The 18582-nt window shown below is 69.2% G+C and overlaps 4 protein-coding genes and 1 non-coding gene across 7 annotated transcripts; 4 read left to right on the top strand and 1 right to left on the bottom strand.

The window, feature by feature from the left end:
* Positions 1 to 1611: 1611 nt before the first annotated feature.
* On the top strand, positions 1612 to 8043 carry TNPO2 (transportin 2). 2 transcript variants are annotated; one of them, XM_056325956.1, is made up of 24 exons: positions 1612 to 1728; positions 1958 to 2033; positions 2273 to 2422; positions 2497 to 2603; positions 2678 to 2811; positions 3307 to 3388; positions 3494 to 3616; positions 3702 to 3820; positions 3909 to 3969; positions 4233 to 4398; positions 4526 to 4678; positions 4772 to 4997; positions 5219 to 5390; positions 5649 to 5735; positions 5841 to 5948; positions 6037 to 6195; positions 6279 to 6366; positions 6499 to 6597; positions 6689 to 6784; positions 6910 to 6985; positions 7084 to 7183; positions 7418 to 7492; positions 7603 to 7734; positions 7854 to 8043. In XM_056325956.1, the coding sequence occupies exons 1-23, from the start codon at positions 1630 to 1632 to the stop codon at positions 7708 to 7710; spliced, it is 2664 nt and encodes an 887-aa protein (XP_056181931.1). In that variant the 5' UTR covers positions 1612 to 1629; the 3' UTR covers positions 7711 to 7734; positions 7854 to 8043. The 2 variants fall into 2 exon arrangements, 1 of the variants encoding a protein (XP_056181931.1); XR_008819697.1 differs by lacking the exons at positions 5649 to 5735; positions 5841 to 5948; positions 6037 to 6195; ... (6 more) ...; positions 7603 to 7734; positions 7854 to 8043 and having other exon boundaries at positions 1614 to 1728; positions 4846 to 4997; positions 5219 to 5354.
* On the top strand, positions 4086 to 4152 carry LOC130143266 (small nucleolar RNA SNORD41). Its single transcript, XR_008819698.1, has one exon. It is a non-coding gene; the product is annotated as a small nucleolar RNA SNORD41 (small nucleolar RNA).
* A 1348-nt stretch (positions 8044 to 9391) lies between the features above and the next one.
* On the top strand, positions 9392 to 12462 carry FBXW9 (F-box and WD repeat domain containing 9). 2 transcript variants are annotated; one of them, XM_056325951.1, is made up of 10 exons: positions 9392 to 9879; positions 10306 to 10445; positions 10535 to 10663; positions 10784 to 10896; positions 10978 to 11069; positions 11155 to 11303; positions 11442 to 11555; positions 11655 to 11744; positions 11838 to 11903; positions 12191 to 12462. In XM_056325951.1, exons 1-10 carry the CDS (start codon positions 9504 to 9506, stop codon positions 12263 to 12265), a joined length of 1344 nt encoding a protein of 447 aa, XP_056181926.1. In that variant the 5' UTR covers positions 9392 to 9503; the 3' UTR covers positions 12266 to 12462. The 2 variants fall into 2 exon arrangements, with proteins under 2 accessions (XP_056181926.1, XP_056181925.1); XM_056325950.1 differs by having other exon boundaries at positions 11152 to 11303.
* A 168-nt stretch (positions 12463 to 12630) lies between these two features.
* Positions 12631 to 16037, top strand: DHPS (deoxyhypusine synthase). Its single transcript, XM_056325953.1, is given in 10 exon segments — positions 12631 to 12956; positions 13232 to 13393; positions 14298 to 14315; positions 14318 to 14421; positions 14531 to 14634; positions 14762 to 14841; positions 14939 to 15044; positions 15166 to 15269; positions 15352 to 15477; positions 15562 to 16037. Coding segments are annotated over 10 exon segments (1101 nt in total). The 5' UTR covers positions 12631 to 12755; the 3' UTR covers positions 15658 to 16037.
* WDR83 (WD repeat domain 83) lies at positions 16029 to 18412 on the bottom strand. Its single transcript, XM_056325952.1, is given in 13 exon segments — positions 16029 to 16197; positions 16200 to 16268; positions 16361 to 16475; positions 16569 to 16609; positions 16611 to 16678; positions 16788 to 16855; positions 16934 to 17063; positions 17159 to 17207; positions 17316 to 17330; positions 17332 to 17355; positions 17357 to 17423; positions 17502 to 17622; positions 18208 to 18412. Coding segments are annotated over 13 exon segments (957 nt in total). The 5' UTR covers positions 18311 to 18412; the 3' UTR covers positions 16029 to 16110.
* Positions 18413 to 18582: the final 170 nt, after the last annotated feature.

Genomic DNA, 18582 nt, shown 5'->3' with positions numbered 1-18582 from the left:
CAAACCCCCTCCCAGTGCTTCCCAGTCTCCCCTGAACTCCTTCCCATTGCTCCCAGTCCCTCCTGTGCACCCCGATCCCCCTTCCAGTGTTCCCAGTCCTCCCAGTGCACCCTGATCCCTACTCCAGGTGCTCTCTGAAACCCTTCCCAGTCCCTCCGGTCCCCCCAGTTGCACCCTGAACCCTCTCCCAAGTGCTTCCAGTCCCTCCTGTGCACCCTCATCCCCTCTCCCAGTGCTCCTAGTCCCCTCAGTACATCCTGAGACCTTTCCCAGTATTCCCAGTGCCCCCATGCATCGTGATCTGCCCTTCTAGTGGTCCCAGTGCACTCTGCTCCCCCTCCTAGTGCTCCCAGTCCCCCCCTGAACACCCTCCCAGTGCTCCCAGTCCCCCCAAACCCCCTCCTAGTATCCCCAGTTCCTTCAGAGCCCTCCCCCAGTGCTCCCAGTTTCCTCTGAACCCCCTCCCAGTGCTCCCAGTCCCCTCTGAACCCGCCCCAGCGCTCCCAATGCCCCCTCCCGGCGCTATCGGACCTGGCGCAGCCCACCCGGCGCTGGGCAGGGGGAGCCCGGCGCTCCCGGGGCCAGACCTGCACGGGGAGCTCCTTGACCCGCCCCACCCCATCCCCAGCAGTGGTACCTCCCGCGTCGCGAGGCACGCCGGGAGGCGCAGCCTATCGCTAGCGGGAGGGGGGAGATGGCCACACCCACCTGCGCATGCGCAGAGCCGTTCAGCCGTTTGCCCCCCCCTCCCCGAACACCGCGTGGCCCCGCCCCCGGCGCACGTGACGCGGCACCGTCCTTCCCGCGCGCTCACGTGGTGCCCGCGGCGGGGCGGACGGTGGCCGGTGGGGGTCAGCGCCCGCGTGTCGCGCCCGCTCCCTCCGGGCAGCGCCGGTGCCCCTCGTCTCCCAGCCGCCACCTCCCCCCCAACAGCCGCCCCCCTCCCCCCTCACAGCCTCCGCCCGGTACTTCCCCCCAAGCAGGTACCGGCCCGGTGGGGGCGGCGGGGCAAGCGGCGCGGGGCCTGGCGGGTGGCGGAGGCCTGGCTGGGGGGGAGGTGGGATGGGGCAGGGAGGGAGGGGGGGGGGGGGGGGGGTAAGTTGGGGTTGGGGGGGAGGGAAGGGGGGTGATGGGTGCCGGGAGGGGCCGTGTGGCGGAGGGGCGGGAGGATCGGGGGCTCGCGGCTGGGGGGTAAATGCGGGAGGGGGCGGGGGGCGGCACGCTGGTGCGGGTGGCACGGCTGGGGGCGGTTATAGCCGGGGGGGCCCGCTGTGGGGGGAGATGTGCTCCGTATCCCCCCCTCCCCCGCTCCGCTTTAACCGGAGCATCCCCACGTGCGCGGCGCGTCCCCATCCCCCCCCGCCGCGTGGGGACCGTCCCCCAGCGCTGGGGGGGGGGCCTGCCCTCCAACGCTGGGGGGGGGGGGGGGGGCTGACCTCCATCCCTAACCCCCCCCCGGGGAACCCCGCTCATTCCGTGAGCATCCCTTCCACGCTGCCGGTATATCCTTGTTCCCCCGGTTTTAATGCCCCTCCCCCCCCCCCCCCCCGCCCCCTGCAGGGATCCGGGATCTGTGCCCCCTTCCCCAGGACTCCCCCCCCCCCCCCCCCTCCCCCCCCCCAGCCGCCCATGGACTGGCAGCCGGACGAGCAGGGCCTGCAGCAGGTCCTGCAGCTGCTGAAGGACTCGCAGTCGCCCAACACGGCCACGCAGCGCGTCGTGCAGGACGTATCCTAAGGCTGGGGGGGGGGGGCAGGACCCCCGCGGTGGGGGGGGGGCATAGGGAGCAATGGTGACACATACACCCGTCCCCATTTGAGCTGGGTGAAGGGGAATTGGGGATTTTGCTATATTAACGAGGTCAGCAGCGGGGTTTGAGCTTGGGGGGGGCGGGGGGCTTTTGGCCACGTTAATCCAGGACAACGTCCCCCTCCCCGTCCTTAACCACCTGGAGCAGAAGCTGAAGCAGCTGAACCAATTCCCCGACTTCAACAATTACCTAATCTTCGTGCTGACGCGACTGAAATCCGAAGGTGGGCTGCTCTGCACTGGGGGGGGGCGGCACCCACCGGCGGGGGGGCTTCGGGGGTCCTCTGCATCCCACAGGGATGGCGGAGGCACTGGGGGGCTGGTGGAAGGTGGATGCCAGTACCGAGCCTGCCCGTTCGGGGCTTGTTGAGCTGGAAGTGGAAGGGATACACGTTGCGCCTCCCCCCCCCGCCTTACCGATTTGTGCCCCCCCTCCCCCCCCCCCCCCCCCCCCCCCCCCCAGACGAGCCCACGCGGTCGCTCAGCGGCCTGATCCTGAAGAACAACGTGAAGGCGCATTACCAGAGCTTCCCCCAGCCTGTCGCCGAGTTCATCAAACAGGAATGTCTCAACAACATCGGGGACGCATCCTCCCTCATCCGAGCCACCATCGGTAAGATGGGGCTGGGGCCCCGGCGGGATCCCTCTGGGCCCCTCCCCCCCCCCATTCTAACAACCCCCCTGCAGGCATCCTGATCACCACCATCGCCTCCAAGGGCGAGCTGCAGATGTGGCCAGAGTTGCTGCCACAGCTTTGCAACCTGCTGAATTCAGAGGACTACAACACGTGCGAGGTGCGTGATGTAGTGATGTAGGGGGGGCTGGGGGGGGGGGGCGCGGCCGGTGCTGACACCCCTTTGGCACGCAGGGGGCATTCGGGGCCCTGCAGAAAATTTGCGAGGATTCCTCCGAGCTCTTGGATAGTGACGCACTGAACCGGCCCCTCAACGTCATGATCCCCAAGTTCCTACAGTTTTTCAAGCACTGCAGCCCCAAAATCAGGTATGGGTGGGCTGGGGGGGGGCGCACACACACACCCCCTGCAGCCCCACAGGGAGGGCCACCTCGGTGGGAATTTGGGGGGTCGTGGCTGGAGCTGGGATGTGGCTGTTAAGAGATGTGGAGGGAAACAAACCGTTTCTGTGTCACCTCCTCAGGATCCCTGTCCTCCCCCTCTCTGGGTGGTCCCGCTCCATCTGTGCCCCCGCTGCAGTGACACGGGGTTTGGGTCCCCCCCACCAATACTGGGTTCAGTCCATCCCCCTGTCCCCAAATCGTCCTGTTGGGACCCTGTGTGTGGCACCCCCCGCAATCTGGAGGAGGGCAGGAGGTTATCCCAGCCTGGAGCATGTTTCCCTCATGAGTTAATTCAGCCCTGTGGGGGGCAGGAGGGGCAGGTGGCTGGGGTGACCCCTCCTAGCCCCCCCCCCCCAGCTCTGCATCATTGAGCTAATGAGCCTTGCGGACCGCCCCCCCCATGGTCTGTCCCCCCGCCAGGTCCCACGCCATCGCTTGTGTCAACCAGTTCATCATGGACCGGGCTCAGGCGCTGATGGAGAACATTGACACCTTCATCGAGGTGAGCAGCTGGGGCTGGGGAGGGGGGGGAACCCCACCCAGGAGCATCCCTGAGGGTGGATGGTGCTGAGGGGGCTCCCGTGCCCATCTGTCCTGCTCCCTCCAGCATCTCTTCGCTCTGGCGGTGGACGAGGACCCCGAGGTGCGGAAGAATGTGTGCCGTGCGCTGGTGATGCTGCTGGAGGTCCGCATCGACCGCCTCATCCCCCACATGCACAGCATCATCCAGGTGAGACGGGCTGGGGGGAGCAGTGTCCCCTGGGACCCCCGGGCAGGCGAGCTGGGGGGCTGACGTCCCGCCCCACCCCCTGCAGTACATGCTGCAGCGGACGCAGGACAGCGACGAGAACGTGGCGCTGGAGGCTTGCGAGTTCTGGCTGACGCTGGCTGAGCAGCCCATCTGCAAGGAGGTGCTGACCTCCCACCTGGTGCAGTGAGTGCTCGGGGCAGCCCCCTCTCATCCCCTGACCCCCCCCCAGACCCTGGCCAGACCCCTCAGGTCTTCCCTCTATCCCCCCCAGGCTCATCCCTATCCTGGTGAATGGCATGAAGTACTCGGAGATCGACATCATCCTGCTGAAGGTACGGAGCTGGGGTGGGAACGGGAGGGTGCCTGGCTCCCTGTCCCTCCTGCAGCCCAGTGGGGCTGGTACTGGTCAAACGGGGCAGGGGGGGTGCTGGAGCTGCCCCGAGACCGCCTGGACGTGATGACAGTTTCAGAGCTGATGCCGGTGATGGCTGTTGTGTTCGTACTGTCTGATCCGTGGGGGTCGTGGGTCCCCGGGCCAGGCGGTTGGGGGTCCCGGTGCCGTGCTGCGCCGTGCCAAGCCCCGTTGTCCCGGCAGGGTGATGTGGAGGAGGATGAGGCCATTCCTGACAGCGAGCAGGACATCAAGCCCCGCTTCCACAAGTCCCGCACAGTGACGCTGCAGCACGAGGAGGAGCGGGCGCAGGACCCCGATGATGCGGAGGATGAGGATGATGACGACACGCTTTCAGACTGGAACCTGAGTACGGAATCGAGGGGGGGGTCTCGGCCCCGGTTTGGGTTCCCACAGTGAGTCTGGGGATTGATTAAACCCCAAGGGGAGATGGTGCCCTAATTAATTAACCCCGTCCCATTGTGTTTGCCCGGCAGGGAAGTGCTCGGCCGCTGCGCTGGACGTCCTGGCCAACGTTTTCCGGGAAGAGCTGCTCCCCCACCTCCTCCCGCTGCTCAAGGAGCTCCTCTTCCACCCCGAGTGGGTCATCAAAGAATCGGGCATCCTGGTCCTGGGGGCCATCGCAGAAGGTGGGTGCCACGCTGCCTGCCACGGGCTGTCCCCAAGCCACCGCTGTGCCGGCGCCGGGGGTCTCTGAGCCTCCCTGTGCCCCCCCCCCTCAGGCTGCATGCAGGGCATGGTGCCCTACCTGCCGGAGCTGATCCCCCACCTCATCCAATGCCTGTCGGATAAGAAGGCGCTGGTGCGCTCCATCGCTTGCTGGACCCTGAGCCGTTACGCCCACTGGGTGGTCAGCCAGCCCCCCGACATGTACCTCAAGCCCCTCATGACTGAGCTGCTCAAGCGCATCCTCGACAGCAACAAGCGGGTGCAGGAGGCGGCGTGCAGGTAGGGGCCGGGGGGGGGCGCGATGGGGGGCCTCCCCTGGTGTTTTGGGGGCAGGAGCCGCTGGATCCCAGCGCTTCTCTGGGCAGGATGAGGATATCGATGTGTTGAGTCACCGTGACGAAGGTGTATTCGTACTGTCTGACCCAGAGTGGGGGCGTGGGGGGTGCTCAGCCCCAGCCTGGCGGGGGCTGCTGACCCGTTTTCTACTCCCCACCCCCCAGTGCATTTGCCACGCTGGAGGAGGAGGCGTGCACGGAGCTGGTGCCGTACCTCAGCTTCATCCTGGACACGCTGGTCTTCGCCTTTGGCAAGTACCAGCACAAGAACCTGCTGATCCTCTATGATGCCATTGGGACCCTCGCGGACTCCGTGGGGCACCACCTCAACCAGCCGGTACGGTGCAGGGGGGTCCTGTGTCCCCACCCGTCATCCCAGGGGTCCCCATGGCACCCCGGTGCATCCCTCCCCGTGCCCCAGCCTGGGACCGGTGATGACAAGTGACAACAGACATTCGAATCCCGAACTGCCAGTGTGGATCTCCTCTGGTCTGATGGTCCCTGGGCTGAAGGGGAGCAGCCCCCTGCCCCCAGTATCGCTCCCCCTGCCACTGTGTCCCCCCTCCCCATGACGGTGTCTCCCCCTGGGGCACAGGAATACATCCAGAAGCTGATGCCGCCGCTCATCCAGAAGTGGAACGAGCTGAAGGACGAGGACAAGGACCTCTTCCCGCTGCTGGAGGTGAGCCGTGGGGCGCAGAGGGCAGCAGCAAGGAGGGGGGGGGGTGTCCACCCAATTGGCCCCTTCCCATCCCCCTCCTGTTCCTTCCCCCCTCCCCACCTGCAGTGCCTGTCCTCGGTGGCCACTGCCCTGCAGAGCGGCTTCCTACCCTACTGCGAGCCTGTCTACCAGCGCTGCGTCACCCTGGTCCAGAAGACGCTGGCTCAAGCCATGGTGAGTTGTAGCCCCCCCTTCCCCAGGTGCTGTGGGGTGTGACCCCCCCCTGTGGGGTGACCGTGGCCCCCCCCTTCACTCCCCACAGATGTACAACCAGCACCCTGAGCAGTATGAGGCCCCCGACAAAGACTTCATGATCGTGGCCCTGGACCTGCTGAGCGGTTTGGCTGAGGGTCTCGGCTGCCACGTGGAGCAGCTGGTGGCTCGCAGCAACATCATGACGCTGCTCTTCCAGTGCATGCAGGTGAGGGACCCCCACCCCCAGACCCCCCAGCTCCAACCTGGGGGCTGCCACCATAGCCCCCCACGCTCACCCTCTGCCTGCAGGACACCATGCCCGAGGTGCGGCAGAGCTCCTTCGCCCTCCTGGGTGACCTCACCAAGGCTTGCTTTGTGCACGTCAAGCCCTGCATCGGTGGGTGCAGGGACTGTGGGGGTCCCCCTGGGGCGCGGGGTGAGGGGAGATGCTGGGGGGGACCCCGAAAGGACACGTTGGAGGTAGCGGGGGCTGCAGCTGACCCTGTTTTTCCCCCCCACACACCTCAAGCTGAGTTCATGCCCATCCTGGGCACCAACCTCAACCCTGAGTTCATCTCAGTCTGCAACAACGCGACGTGGGCCATCGGGGAGATCTGCATGCAGATGGGTGAGCCCCCCCGGGAGCCCAGCTGAGCCCCCCAGGCATCCAGCCGAGCCCCCCCCCCCATCCTGACAAAATTCTCCCTGCTTCCTGACAGGCGCAGAGATGCAGCCCTACGTCCAGATGGTGCTGAACAACCTGGTGGAGATCATCAACCGCCCCAACACCCCCAAAACCCTCCTGGAGAATACGGGTGAGGCCAGGGAGGGGCACAGTGGGACCCTAAAGGTGGGGGGTTGGGGGATGCTTTTTGTTGGAGGGGGGCTGCCCTGCCACTGTGCCCCCCACCCCCGCCAAACCCCTTCCCTCTGCCCGCAGCCATCACCATCGGGCGCCTGGGCTTTGTCTGCCCACAGGAGGTGGCCCCCATGCTGCAGCAATTCATCCGGCCCTGGTGAGTGGGGGAGGGGCTGCTTTGGGGGTACCTGCACCCCCCAGGAAGAGGGGAGGGGGGCACTGAACCCCAGTCCCACCCCTCCTCCCCATTTTAAGGTGCACGTCCCTCCGTAACATCCGGGATAACGAGGAGAAGGACTCGGCTTTCCGCGGCATCTGCGTGATGATTGGGGTGAACCCCGGGGGGGTTGTGCAGGTACTGGGGGGGCCCCCAGCAGTTTTAGGGGGGCTGGTGGTTGACCCTGAGCCCACAGGGGGAGTGGGAGCCGCTCCCCCCACGGCTCAGGGGCAACCACCAGCACCTGGGGGGGAGATTTGGGGGGGGGTGGGGGGGGGGTGGGGTGGTGTTCAGCTAGAGCCTGGCTCTAGCCAAAATGCGGGGGTCCCTTTCCCCATCACCCCCCCATTTTGCCCCTCGTGACCCCTCAAGGACTTCATCTTCTTCTGTGATGCCGTCGCATCCTGGGTGAGCCCCAAGGATGACCTGCGGGACATGTTCTATAAGGTCAGCAGGGGGGGGGGGGAAAGGGGTGATTGGGGCCACCTAACACTGCGGGGGAGGGGCGCTCAGCAGGGCCCCCCCTTCGTTATTAATGCGGCCTCCCCCGCCCCCAGATCCTCCACGGCTTCAAGGACCAGGTGGGTGAGGAGAACTGGCAGCAGTTTTCAGAGCAATTCCCACCCCTGCTCAAGGACCGGCTGGCGGCGTTTTATGGGGTCTAGGCCAGGTGGAGGCACCAGAACCAGGTCCGGGATGTGTGTGTGTGTGTGGATTGAAACACCCCCCCCCCCCTCCCCGCCGAACGACAGACACCCCTCCCCGGGGCCAACGGATTCCCCCCTGACCCCTCTCCCTTCCCTCACAGGTCGGCGCCAGGAGGCCGTGAGGATTGCGGCCGTGAGCGGGCGACGCCGAGCCGCGCCCGGGGGGGTTCAGGGGGGCGGGAGGAGCCGCGTGGGGGGCTCACGGCGCGGTGTCCCCCCCCCCTCACCCCGTCCCCAGCTGCCCCTGGGAGGGGACCCCGAGATCGGTTTCACCCCTAGGGAGAGAAGGGCGGGGGGAGGGACAGGGGCTGGGGGGGGTCCATGGTGACTGCGGGGGAGGGAGGGACCCGCGGTGGGGGCACCCCAAAACCCTGGGGGGGGAAGCAAAAATCGGGGCAAAAGGGTCCAAAAATGGGGGGGCCGGGAAGGGGGGCGACTCCCCCCGCTGCTTTTCCGCTGTAGGATGTTCCTATTCTCCCCCCTCCCCCCGCATGGTGCCCCCCCCACCCCGTACCCATGCACACGTTTATGGAGATAAACCTCTAGGAACATATAGAGCAGCCCCGGCCGGGGGAGGGGGGGGCGCGGGGGGACCCCGGGGGGGGCGGGTGGGCCCCGGGGCGGTGCGGGGGGCCGGGGGGGAGCCGAGCCGCCGCCGTTGTGCTTCGTCGTGAGCGAGTCGGTGCCACGTTTCTTGTGTTTTTCCCCGTTTTGTTCCGTTTTTTTACCGTTTACAACGGGGGGGGGGGGGGCGGCCGCTGGGACCGGGAGGTGGGGGGAGGGGGGGGCGTGTCCCGGAGAGGGCGGGGGGCGGCGGGCCCGGTTGTGCCGCGTCCCCTCGTTCCTGCTCGGTAAAGAGTCCGTTGTTGACCGTCCGCCGGCTCGGTGCCGTTTGTTCCCGCCGGTGGGGGGGTGGGGGGGTGTCGGTCCCGGGGCCGGCGCGGCCCCTCCCGGTTGCCACACGTGCCCCACTTCCGGCGCAGCTGGATGACGTGTCAGCGCCTCTCGCGCTCATTGGACGAGGCGCTGGGAGCGCGCCGGAAGCGGATCCCACCGTGGCCGTGGCGACGGGACGCGGCGGGGCCGGGCCGGGCCGCGCCCCGGTACCTGACGGGGGGGGGGGGGGGGGCTGCGGGGGACCCCAGACCTTGGGGGAACACACGAACGGGCGGGTGGGAACGGGGAGGGGGCGGCAACGGGGCTCCGGGGGCTTTGCGGAGGTGCTGACGGTCTCGGTACCGGGGCTAGGGGGGGTTCGGGTGGTGGGGCCGGTCCTGGTGATGGTGGGGAATGCGTCCCGGTACCGGCAGCTCAGGGAGTGTCTGGGTGTAGGGGTGCCGCATACCGGGCACCTCGGGGGGAGCCTGGGGGGTCCCGGTATCGGGGTCCTCGGGGGCGATCCCGGTGGGGGGCGTCCCAGTACCGGGGACTTGGGTGGGGTGGGGGGCGGATGTGGGCCTGGAAGATCCCGGTATCGGGGTGGGGGGCGTCCCGGTACCAGGGGCCTTGTGGGAGAACCTTGGCATGGAGGTTCCTGTACAGGGGTTTTGGTTTTGGGGGGATGGGGAGCTGGGCAGGGAGGGTGTCCCTATACCGGGGGGGGGGGGGGGGGGGGGGGGTTCCCCGTTTTGGGGCAAATTCTGGTGTGACGGGCCGGGGGAATGCGGCAGGAACAGGGGTGAGGGTCCTGCTCATGGCGCAGTGAGGGGGTCCCGGCTCTGGTAGGTGCTGACGCCCCCCCACCCCTAGCCATGGAGGGGCCCCCTGCGCCCGACGACCCTGACCGGCAGGCGCAGGAATACGTCACCCGACTGCGGGGCCCGGGGCCCCCCCCCGGCCCCCCCCCGCCGCCCCCCGCCGCCCCGACCCCGGGCCCCAGCTCCTCCGTCCCTCCTCCACGTCCCATCCTGGGGCTGAAGCGGCCGCCCCCGGGTGGGGGGGGCGCGGGGGGGCTGCTGGCGCTGCCGCTGGAGCTGCTGCTGGAGATCTGCGGGTACCTGGGGGCGCGGGAGGTGCGGGGGGTCCTGCCCCGCGTCTGCCGGGCGCTGCGGGAGGTGGCCTGCGACGCCGTGGCCTGGCGGCTCAGGCTGCAGCGCAGCGCCCGTGGCCCCTTCCCTGTCCTGGAAGGTGGGTCTGGCTGGGGCGCATGGGTCTTGGGGGTGGGGGGTGGGGGGGGGGAACCCCTGATGCTGTTTCCCCACAGCTGGTTGGGACCCCCAAAATATTTAGCTGTGGTAGGTGGGGGACATCCCTAATGCTCCGTTTTCCTGGCTCTGTCGGCCCTGAGGGGGCTGTGGGGTGCTGCAGAGGGTGAATGCGGGGAGTTGGGGACCCTCCTGCCCCCCATTTCTCTGTGGCCAACTGGGGAGACCCTCCAAATCCCCCATTTCCCCCCAGTGTGTTGGAAACCCCCCGTAACTCCCCATTTCCCCCATTCTGGCAACAGAGCTGTCTATGGGGCGCCGCACCAGGGCGAAGGGGGTGGCTTAGGGGCCACCCCAGTCCCCCCTATCAGTTTGGGGGGGCCCCCCTGACACCCCCGTTTCCCCACAGAGGAGGGGTTTGACTGGTCGGCCGCCTGCATGGATCTAGAGGAGCATCTTCAGCGCTGGGAGGGTGGCGGGGCCCCCATGGAGCACTTCTCCCTGGACGAGGGCCACTTCGCCTCCGTCGACTCCGTCCTCCTGCTGCAGGTGGGGACGCGCCGGGTCTGGGGGGGGGGGTCCCCTGTTTTTAATGAGGGGGTCCTCTCCTTATCTTTGCCCTCCCCAAAACCTGGTAGGGGGGGACCCTCTGTGTTTCGGGTGCCCGCGACCGCAACGTCAACCTGTGGGACCTGCGGCAGCTCGGCCAGGCTCCTGGGAAGGTGCTGGTGAAGGCGCTGGGCACCGAGCGCAACGGGACGCACAAGGTGGGGGGGGGGCGCAGCTGTGATCCCCACCACTTACACCTCGGTTCTAGCCCCGGGGAGCCACTGGGGGGTCCCGGAGGGGTTCGGCAACTGGTGGTAGGTCTGGGGTCTCCCTCACAGGGCTGGGTCTGGTGTTTGGCCTCCCGGGACAACAAGGTGTGCTCAGGCTCCTGGGACAGCACAGTGAAGCTGTGGGACCTGGAGGCTGAGGGGCAGCAGTTTGGGGAGATCAGGTAACATTGGGGGGGGGGGCAGGGGGGTGTGGGGGAGTCGTGGAGGGGTCCAGTTGAGCCCAGCCCTCCCCTCGTCCCCAGGGAGAAGGCGGCTGTGCTGTGCCTCTCCTACCGCCCTGACGTCCTCGTCACCGGGACTTACGACAAGACGGTGGCTATTTATGACCCGCGAGGTTGGTCCTGCTGGGGATGGGATGGGGGGGGAGTGGGGATGCTGACGGGGGGGGCCCAGCTCAACCCCCCCAAATCCTCCAGCAGCTGGCCAGGCCCTGGTGCGCAGCTACAAGCCCCACGCCAGCGCTGTCCTGTCGCTGGCAGCCGATGACCAGCTCATTGTGTCAGGCAGCGAGGACCGGACCCTTGTCGTCTTCGACCGCCGAGCTAACGGGGTCCTCCAGCGGCTGCAGGTGGGTCCCGCTGCCCCCCAAAACCCCAGGGGTGGGCTGGGGGCTCTGTCCCACGTTGCTTCTGGAACCAGGGCCCCAAGGTCTGGGGCGCTGCAGGATCTGCCCCCCTTAACGTTTCTCTTCCCACCCTGTCCCCAGCTGGAAAACTACCTGCTCTCCATGTCGTACCGGGGGACACAGCTCTGGGCTGGGGACAACCAGGGCCGGGTGTACGTCTTTGGGAACAGCACTGGCAGCTTCCAGCCTGCCCGGGTAAGGGACCCTGAGGGGGCTGGGGGGCACAGGGCTGGGGGGTCAGGTGCCCCCCGATGCCTCACGGTATGTTTTTGTGTCCTTTCCCCGCCCCCACAGTACTTCGACGTGGGGCACCGGCTGCAGATCACGGGGCTCTGGCACTCGCTGGGGTCTCTCTACACCACATCCACCGACAAGACGCTGCGGGTGAGGGTCCCTCTGTCCCCCTTAGGCAGCGCCGGGCTGGGGGGCTGCTGGCCCTGCTGTGGGGGGCCGCGAACGGCTGCTGCTCTCTTGCAGATACACGTCCCTACAGACCCTCCCCGCACCATCTGCTCCTGGACACATGACAACGTGCTCAACGGGGTAAGGAGGCACTTGCCCCCTCGCACGCGTGTGTGCACGCCCCCCCCCGACACCGCCACCTCGCACATGCGTACGCACACACCCTCACCTCGCACACGCGTGTGCAAGCACCCCATCAGCCCTGCCGTGCCACTGCATCTCCTGTGCTGGTCCTTGTAGCGGGAGCTCCCTGGGGGGGATGCGTCCCACAGGAGGGGAGGAGGGGGTGACCCCCATCAGAGCGCCCCGATGCTGAGGAGGGGGTGACCCCCATCAGAGCGCCCCGGTGCCGTTCTCGCCCCCCCCAGATCAGCGTGGATGGTGACGTGGTGGCAGCCGCCTCGGGGGGCCTCTCGGTCGAGGTGTGGAGGCTCCGGACTTGACGTGATGCCACGATCCCGTGCTCGCTGCCCAGGAAGGAGAGGTGCCGGGGGGCTCCCTGCCGAAGGGGGGGTCTGTCCCCGCTCCCAGCGGGATCCCCTCCACGCCCCCCAACATGGAGGAGACGGGCCTGGCCCTGGGCCCTTGGTGGGGCTGGAAGCTGCTGCCTGTTCGTGGGTATTAAAAGGATTTGACTGGAGCAGAGGTTTCGCCCCTCCCCCGTGGGGGATCCTGCGCTTTTGGGGCGATATTGGGTGGTTTCGGGGCGCTGCAGGGGATGGAGGGTTCGGGGTCACCCCAGCGCCATTGCCCGAGCTGAGGCGGTTCTCTTCTGGGGGCGTATTGTCCCTCCGCGGCCACCGTCCAGCCTCAAGATGGCGGCGGGCAGGGTACCGTGCAGGCCAAGATGGCGGCGCGCAGTCGTACGGCACAGGGCGGGCCAAGATGGCGGCGCGCAGCGGCGGCGCGGAGGAGTGAGGCGGCCGGAGCCCCATGGCGGCACCGGGGCAGGCCCCGGCCGCGGCCCTGCGGGCCGTGCTGAAGCCGAGCGGGCCTCTCCCGGCCCAGAGCCTCCCGGTGCGCGGGTACGACTTCGCCGGCGGCCCGGACCACGCCGCGCTGCTCCGCTCCTTCCTCACCACCGGCTTCCAGGCCACCAGCTTCGCCCAGGCCGTCGCCGAGATTCACCGGATGGTGGGGGGGCCGGGGGTCCCGGGCAGCTGGGAGGGGGTCCCGGGGCTGGGGGGTGCTGGGATCCCGGGAGGAGGGGGTCCCGGGTGGCAGGAGGGGGTCCGGGAGTCCCGGATGGGGACACCGGGGCTGGGTGGTCGCAGGGGTCCCGGGGAGGGGGTCTGGGGGTCCCGGATGGGGACACCGGGGCTGGGTGGTCGCAGGGGTCCCGGGGAGGGAGTCCCGGCCGGCGGGGTGGGGTCCCGGGTGCTGACCCCCTTCCCCCCCCGCGCCCACAGATCGCGGCGAAGCTGGAGCCGCTGAGTGCGGAGGAGCGGGACCGGGCCGGGCTGGGGGGACCCCGGCCCCCCTCGGGCTGCACCATCTTCCTGGGCTTCACCTCCAACCTCATCAGCTCCGGCGTCCGGGAGACCATCCGCTACCTGGTGCAGCACAATATGGTGCGGGGGGCACCTGGGGGTCTCCAGCAGGGTCTGGGGTCCTACCAGCCGCGGGCGGGGACACACCTCAGATCCTTGGGGTGCCCCCTGGGCTGCACCCCTGTCCCTGGGGGGCCTTGTAGGCGTCCAGGGGGGTGCAGGGTGTCCCCGAGGTCCCCAGCCTGTGCCTTGAGTCACTGGGGGGGCTACCGGCTTGGTTCCCGTGGTCCCAGTCCCGTCCCCAGGAGGTCCCTCTGGGTCCCCAGTGGTCCCAGTTTGCTCTCTGGGGTGGCCTGGGGGTCCCGGACCTGTCCCCAGGAGGTCCCTCTGGGTCCCCAGTGGTCCCAGTTTGCTCTCTGGGGTGGCCTGGGGGTCCCGGACCTGTCCCCAGGAGGTCCCTCTGGGTCCCCAGTGGTCCCAGTTTGCTCTCTGGGGTGGCCTGGGGGTCCCGGACCTGTCCCCAGGAGGTCCCTCTGGGTCCCCAGTCGTCCCAGTTTGCTCTCTGGGGTGGCCTGGGGGTCCCGGACCTGTCCCCAGGAGGTCCCTCTGGGTCCCCAGTCGTCCAGTTTGCTCTCTGGGGTGGCCTGGGGGGTCCCGAACCTGTCCCCAGGAGGTCCCTCTGGGTCCCCAGTGGTCCCAGTTTGCTCTCTGGGGTGGCCTGGGGGTCCCGGACCTGTCCCCAGGAGGTCCCTCTGGGTCCCCAGTCGTCCCAGTTTGCTCTCTGGGGTGGCCTGGGGGTCCCGAACCTGTCCCCAGGAGGTCCCTCTGGGTCCCCAGTGGTCCCAGTTTGCTCTCTGGGGTGTCCCAGAGGTCCCCAAGGTCCCAGCCCTGTCCTCGAGTGGTCCCTCAGGTTGCCGTACGGTCCCCCCCTACTTGTCCCTGGGGGGTCCCCAAGGTCCTGCTGACAGCCTGCGCCGCGGGGCAGGTGGACGTGCTGGTGACCCACGGCGGGGGGGCGTGGAGGAGGACATCATCAAGTGCCTGGCGCCCACCTACATTGGGGACTTCAGCCTGCGGGGCCAGGACCTGCGCCAGAATGGCATCAACAGGTACGGGGCGGGGGGGGGGGGAGGGGGGGAGGGGGTCCCCTCCCCAGTGCCGGGGTCCCCTCCCCAGTGCCGGGGTCCCCCTCCCGGGCTGAGCCTGTCCTCTCCCAAGGATCGGGAACCTGCTGGTGCCCAACGACAACTACTGCAAGTTCGAGGACTGGCTGATGCCCATCCTGGAGCAGATGGTGGATGAGCAGGAAACACAGGTGGGGGGCGGGGGGGCCCCAGCCCGGACCTCTGGGTCCTCCCTGGCTCTGGGGGGGTGGGGTGGGGGGGACATGGGGACGCGAGGGGACAAGGGGCTGGGGGTGCTGAGCGTGGTGGTCCGGCAGGGCACGAGGGTGGACGCCCTCCAGGATGATCGCGCGGCTGGGCAAGGAGATCGACAACCCCGAGTCGGTGTGCTACTGGGCACAGAAGGTAGGGGGGGGGGGAGGTGGTCACCCCGGGTGTCACCGCTCTGGTGGGGGGGTGTCACTGCCCCGTCACCGCCCCGTCACCGCCCTCCTCTCTCTAGAACAACATCCCAGTGCTGAGCCCCGCGCTCACCGATGGCTCCCTGGGGGACATGATCTTCTTTCACTCCTACAAGCACCCGGGGCTGGTGCTGGACATTGTGGAGGGTGAGCATGTCCCCAGGGGGGGTGTCCCCAGGTCCCCCCACAAATGTTGGGGTGTTTCCTCCCTCCCCCCCCCCCACCCCCCCCCCCCCCGGGGTCCCCTAACAGCCATCTCCGCCCGCAGACCTGCGCCTCATCAACACCCAGGCCATCTTTGCCAGGAAGACGGGAATGATCATCCTGGGCGGGGGGCTGGTGAAGCACCACATCGCCAACGCCAACCTGATGGTGAGGGGGGGATGGGGGCCACCCCCCGCCATGTCCCCAGGGATGGGGGGGGGGGGACCTCACCCCACTTCTCACCCCACAGAGGAACGGAGCCGATTTCTCTGTCTATGTCAACACGGCGCAGGAGTTCGATGGCTCCGACTCGGGGGCGCGGCCAGACGAGGCTGTGTCCTGGGGCAAGATCCGGATGGATGCCACCCCTGTCAAGGTGGGGCGGGGGTCCCTGAGGGATTCGGGGTGCCCGGCGGAGGCGGGGGCTCCCCCATCCTCACCCCCTCTTCCCTGTGCCCAGGTCTACGCCGATGCCTCCCTGGTGTTTCCGCTGCTGGTGGCGGAGACGTTTGCCCAGAGAGCCGATGCGTTCGCCTCGGGGACGCCGGGAGACTGAGCCGGTGGCAGGGTCTCCCTTGGGGGTGACACCCCCCCCCCCCAAGCCCCTAGTTTGGGGGAGCCAAGCCCCCCAGTACCTCTGCAGGGGCTCAGTGCGCCCAGGCTCCGCTCCCTGCGCCCTACACACCAGCACGCGCCCGAGCAGGAGAGAGCAGGGCGCTTCCCCTGCCTGGCGGAACGGGGGAGCCGGGGACCCCTGCGCCACCGTCCGTGTGTCCCCAGCCCCCCCAGCAGTCTGTCCCCAGCCCCCCCCCTCCACCTGCCCGTGTCCCCCTGCTCCGTCGCCCCGTTCCCCTCTCCCCAACGCTTGTATTTATTGGAGCTGCTTGGGCCGTGCAGCTCCGTGCGCTCCCAATAAAGCACCGGGGCTTCTCCACACTGGGGGGGTTTATTCCTTGTTAGTGGGGGGATGCGGATGGGCACGCCGGGTGCCCCCCCACCCCAAACCGTGTCACGTGGCGGTATTGTCCCCCTCGGGCTGGAAGGTCTCCTCGCGCCAGAGCTGGATGTGGCCCTCGGTGGCGGCGAGCAGGCATGGGCAGGGGTGGGGTGGAAGGCAAGTGACTGCACCACGCCGCGGCCCACCTCCAGGCTGAGCGCCAGCGAGCCCTGCGGGGGTGGGGGGCGGTGTCAGGATGGGGAGGGGGCTCCCCTGGGACCCCCGAAGTGTGGGTTTGGCCCCTCGGACTCCGCCTCCTCACCTCCACGAGGTCCCAGAAGTAGACGCTGCCATCCTCAGAGGCACTGCCCACGTGGGTGTCCTGCTCGCTTAGCACGCAGTCCAGCCGGTACGCCGTGCTGCGGTGGCCCGTGTACCTGTGGGGGGTCCCAGGGGGGACAGGGTGAGGTGGGGACCTCTCCACAGCTTCCCCCGGGGGGGCACAGCACCGTGGGGAGGGGGGCTCCTACTCGCCCAGCAGCTCCCCCGTCTCCTTGTCCAGTAGGCGCAGGGGTAGAGTCGAGGCTGGCGGCCAGGGTGCACTGCCCGTCCTTGCTGAAGCACACGCTGGTGATGGGGCCTGGGAGCAGGCAGGAGTCTGGGGGTGTCCCGGGAAGCGCCCCCCATCCCTGGGAGCCCCCCCCCCCATGGGACCCCCCCCCCCCAGCATCCTGCATGCCCCCACTCACTCCCAATGTAGTCACAGTAGAGCTGGCCGGCGCGCAGGTCATAGCGTCGGACACGGCCATCCACAGAGCTGTGGAGCCGGGGGGGGTTAGCGGGGGGGGGCAGGAATCCCCGACGCTGGGGGGGCCCCCCCGTCCCCATCCCTCACCCCGAGAGGATCTCGTGATCGGAGACCTTCACGCTGGAGACGCCGTCACCCTTGGCCTCGTCCAGGACTTGGACGGGGTCGGGGCGGCGGGAGCGGCAGTCCCAGCACCGGACGGTGGAGTCGATAGAGCCTGGTCGGGGGCGGAGAAAGGTGGTGTCGGGGGGGGAGGGGGGGGCTTTGGTACCGGTGGGACCCCCACCCCCCAAGACCACTCCACCCCCTTACCGGACACTATGATGGTGGCTTCCTCATTGAACTGGACGCAGTTCACTTTCTGTGGGAGAAGCGGCGACTCAGTGCTTCACAGGGAGCCCTGACCCCCCAGACCCCCTCCCCGAGCCCACCCCCCCCTCCCCAAATCATCCCTCCCCTGTGTCCTCACCCCCGCGTGGCCCCGGGTACTTGCGGACCACTTGCCCGGATGGCCACGTCCCACAGTGCCACGGTCTTGTCGGCCCCGCAGGAGCAGAGCTGGCTGTTGTCGAAGGAGCTGGGGGAGACCCCCATCAGTGGGGCTGGGGGTCCCCAAGGGGTGGGGGTCCCCACAGCCCCCCCCCCCGCCCCTTACCCGGCAGCATCCAGCACCTCGTAGCCGTGCCCCTGGTAGGTGCGCAGCGCCGTGCCCTTGTGCGGGTTCCACAGCTTCAGGGACTTGTCGCTGCCACAGGTCATGCAGTAGTTCCCATCCACTGGGGGGGGGGGCTGAGGTGACCCCCGAGCACCCCAAAGGCGCCGCCCCTCCCCCCCCCGTTACCCCCCCCGGGACTGGAGCCTGGCTCCCCTTTTCCTGACCATGGGGACAGAGACCGGGGCTGTGCTGCCCCCCTGGATGGGATCAAGAAGTTGGGGTCCCTGTGGCCCTGGGATGGGGGCCGGGTCCCCGTTCCGCCCCCCCGGGTCCCCGTTCCCGCCCCCCCGGTCCCCGATGTTCCCCCCACTCGGGTCCCCGGTGCTCCTCAACCCCCCCCCAGTCTCCGGTGTCCCCAGTACCCCACCCCCGGGTCCCCCACCTCGGTCCCCGGTCGTCCCCCCCCCCCCCGGGTCCCCAGTTTCCCCCCCGGGTCCCCAGTACCCCTCCCCCCCCCGGGTCCCCACCTCGGTCCCCGGTCGTCCCCCCCCGCCCGGGTCCCCAGTTTTCCCCCCCGGGTCCCCAGTACCCCCCCCTCCGGGTCCCCACCTCGGTCCCCGGTCCCCCCCCCCCCCGCCCGGGTCCCCGCCCCCGGTCCCCGGTCCCCCCCCGCCCGGGTCCCCGCCCCCGGTTCCCCCCGCCCCACCGTTGAAGCGCACGGCCCGCACCGCGCCCTGCCCGCACTGCAGTGTCCGCACCCGCCGCCGCGGCAGCTCGGGGCGGGGGGGCCGGGGCCGCGGGAAGGCCATGGCGTGGCCCGGCACCGGCACCGGCAACCGGGGCCTCTTCCGGCGGCGGCGGAAGCGGGCGGCGGGGCGGCATGGCGGATCCGCGGCGGCCGGCGCGGGTGGCCAGGTGGGGCGGGGGGACACCAGAGGGACCGGGGGGGGGGGGGGGGACCGGGGGGACCGGGAGAGGAGCGAGAGAGGGACCGGGGGGGGGGGGGGACACGACCGGGAGAGGAGCGAGAGGGGGACCGGGGGGGGGGGCAGAGGGACGAGGGTGGTCGGGAGGAAGGGGG

Source organism: Falco biarmicus (assembly GCF_023638135.1).
Source record: "Falco biarmicus isolate bFalBia1 chromosome 13 unlocalized genomic scaffold, bFalBia1.pri SUPER_13_unloc_5, whole genome shotgun sequence".
NCBI classification, from domain to species: Eukaryota; Metazoa; Chordata; class Aves; order Falconiformes; family Falconidae; genus Falco; species Falco biarmicus.
Note: the sequence above shows the minus strand (reverse complement) of the source record. Positions and strands in the feature narration are given on the sequence as shown.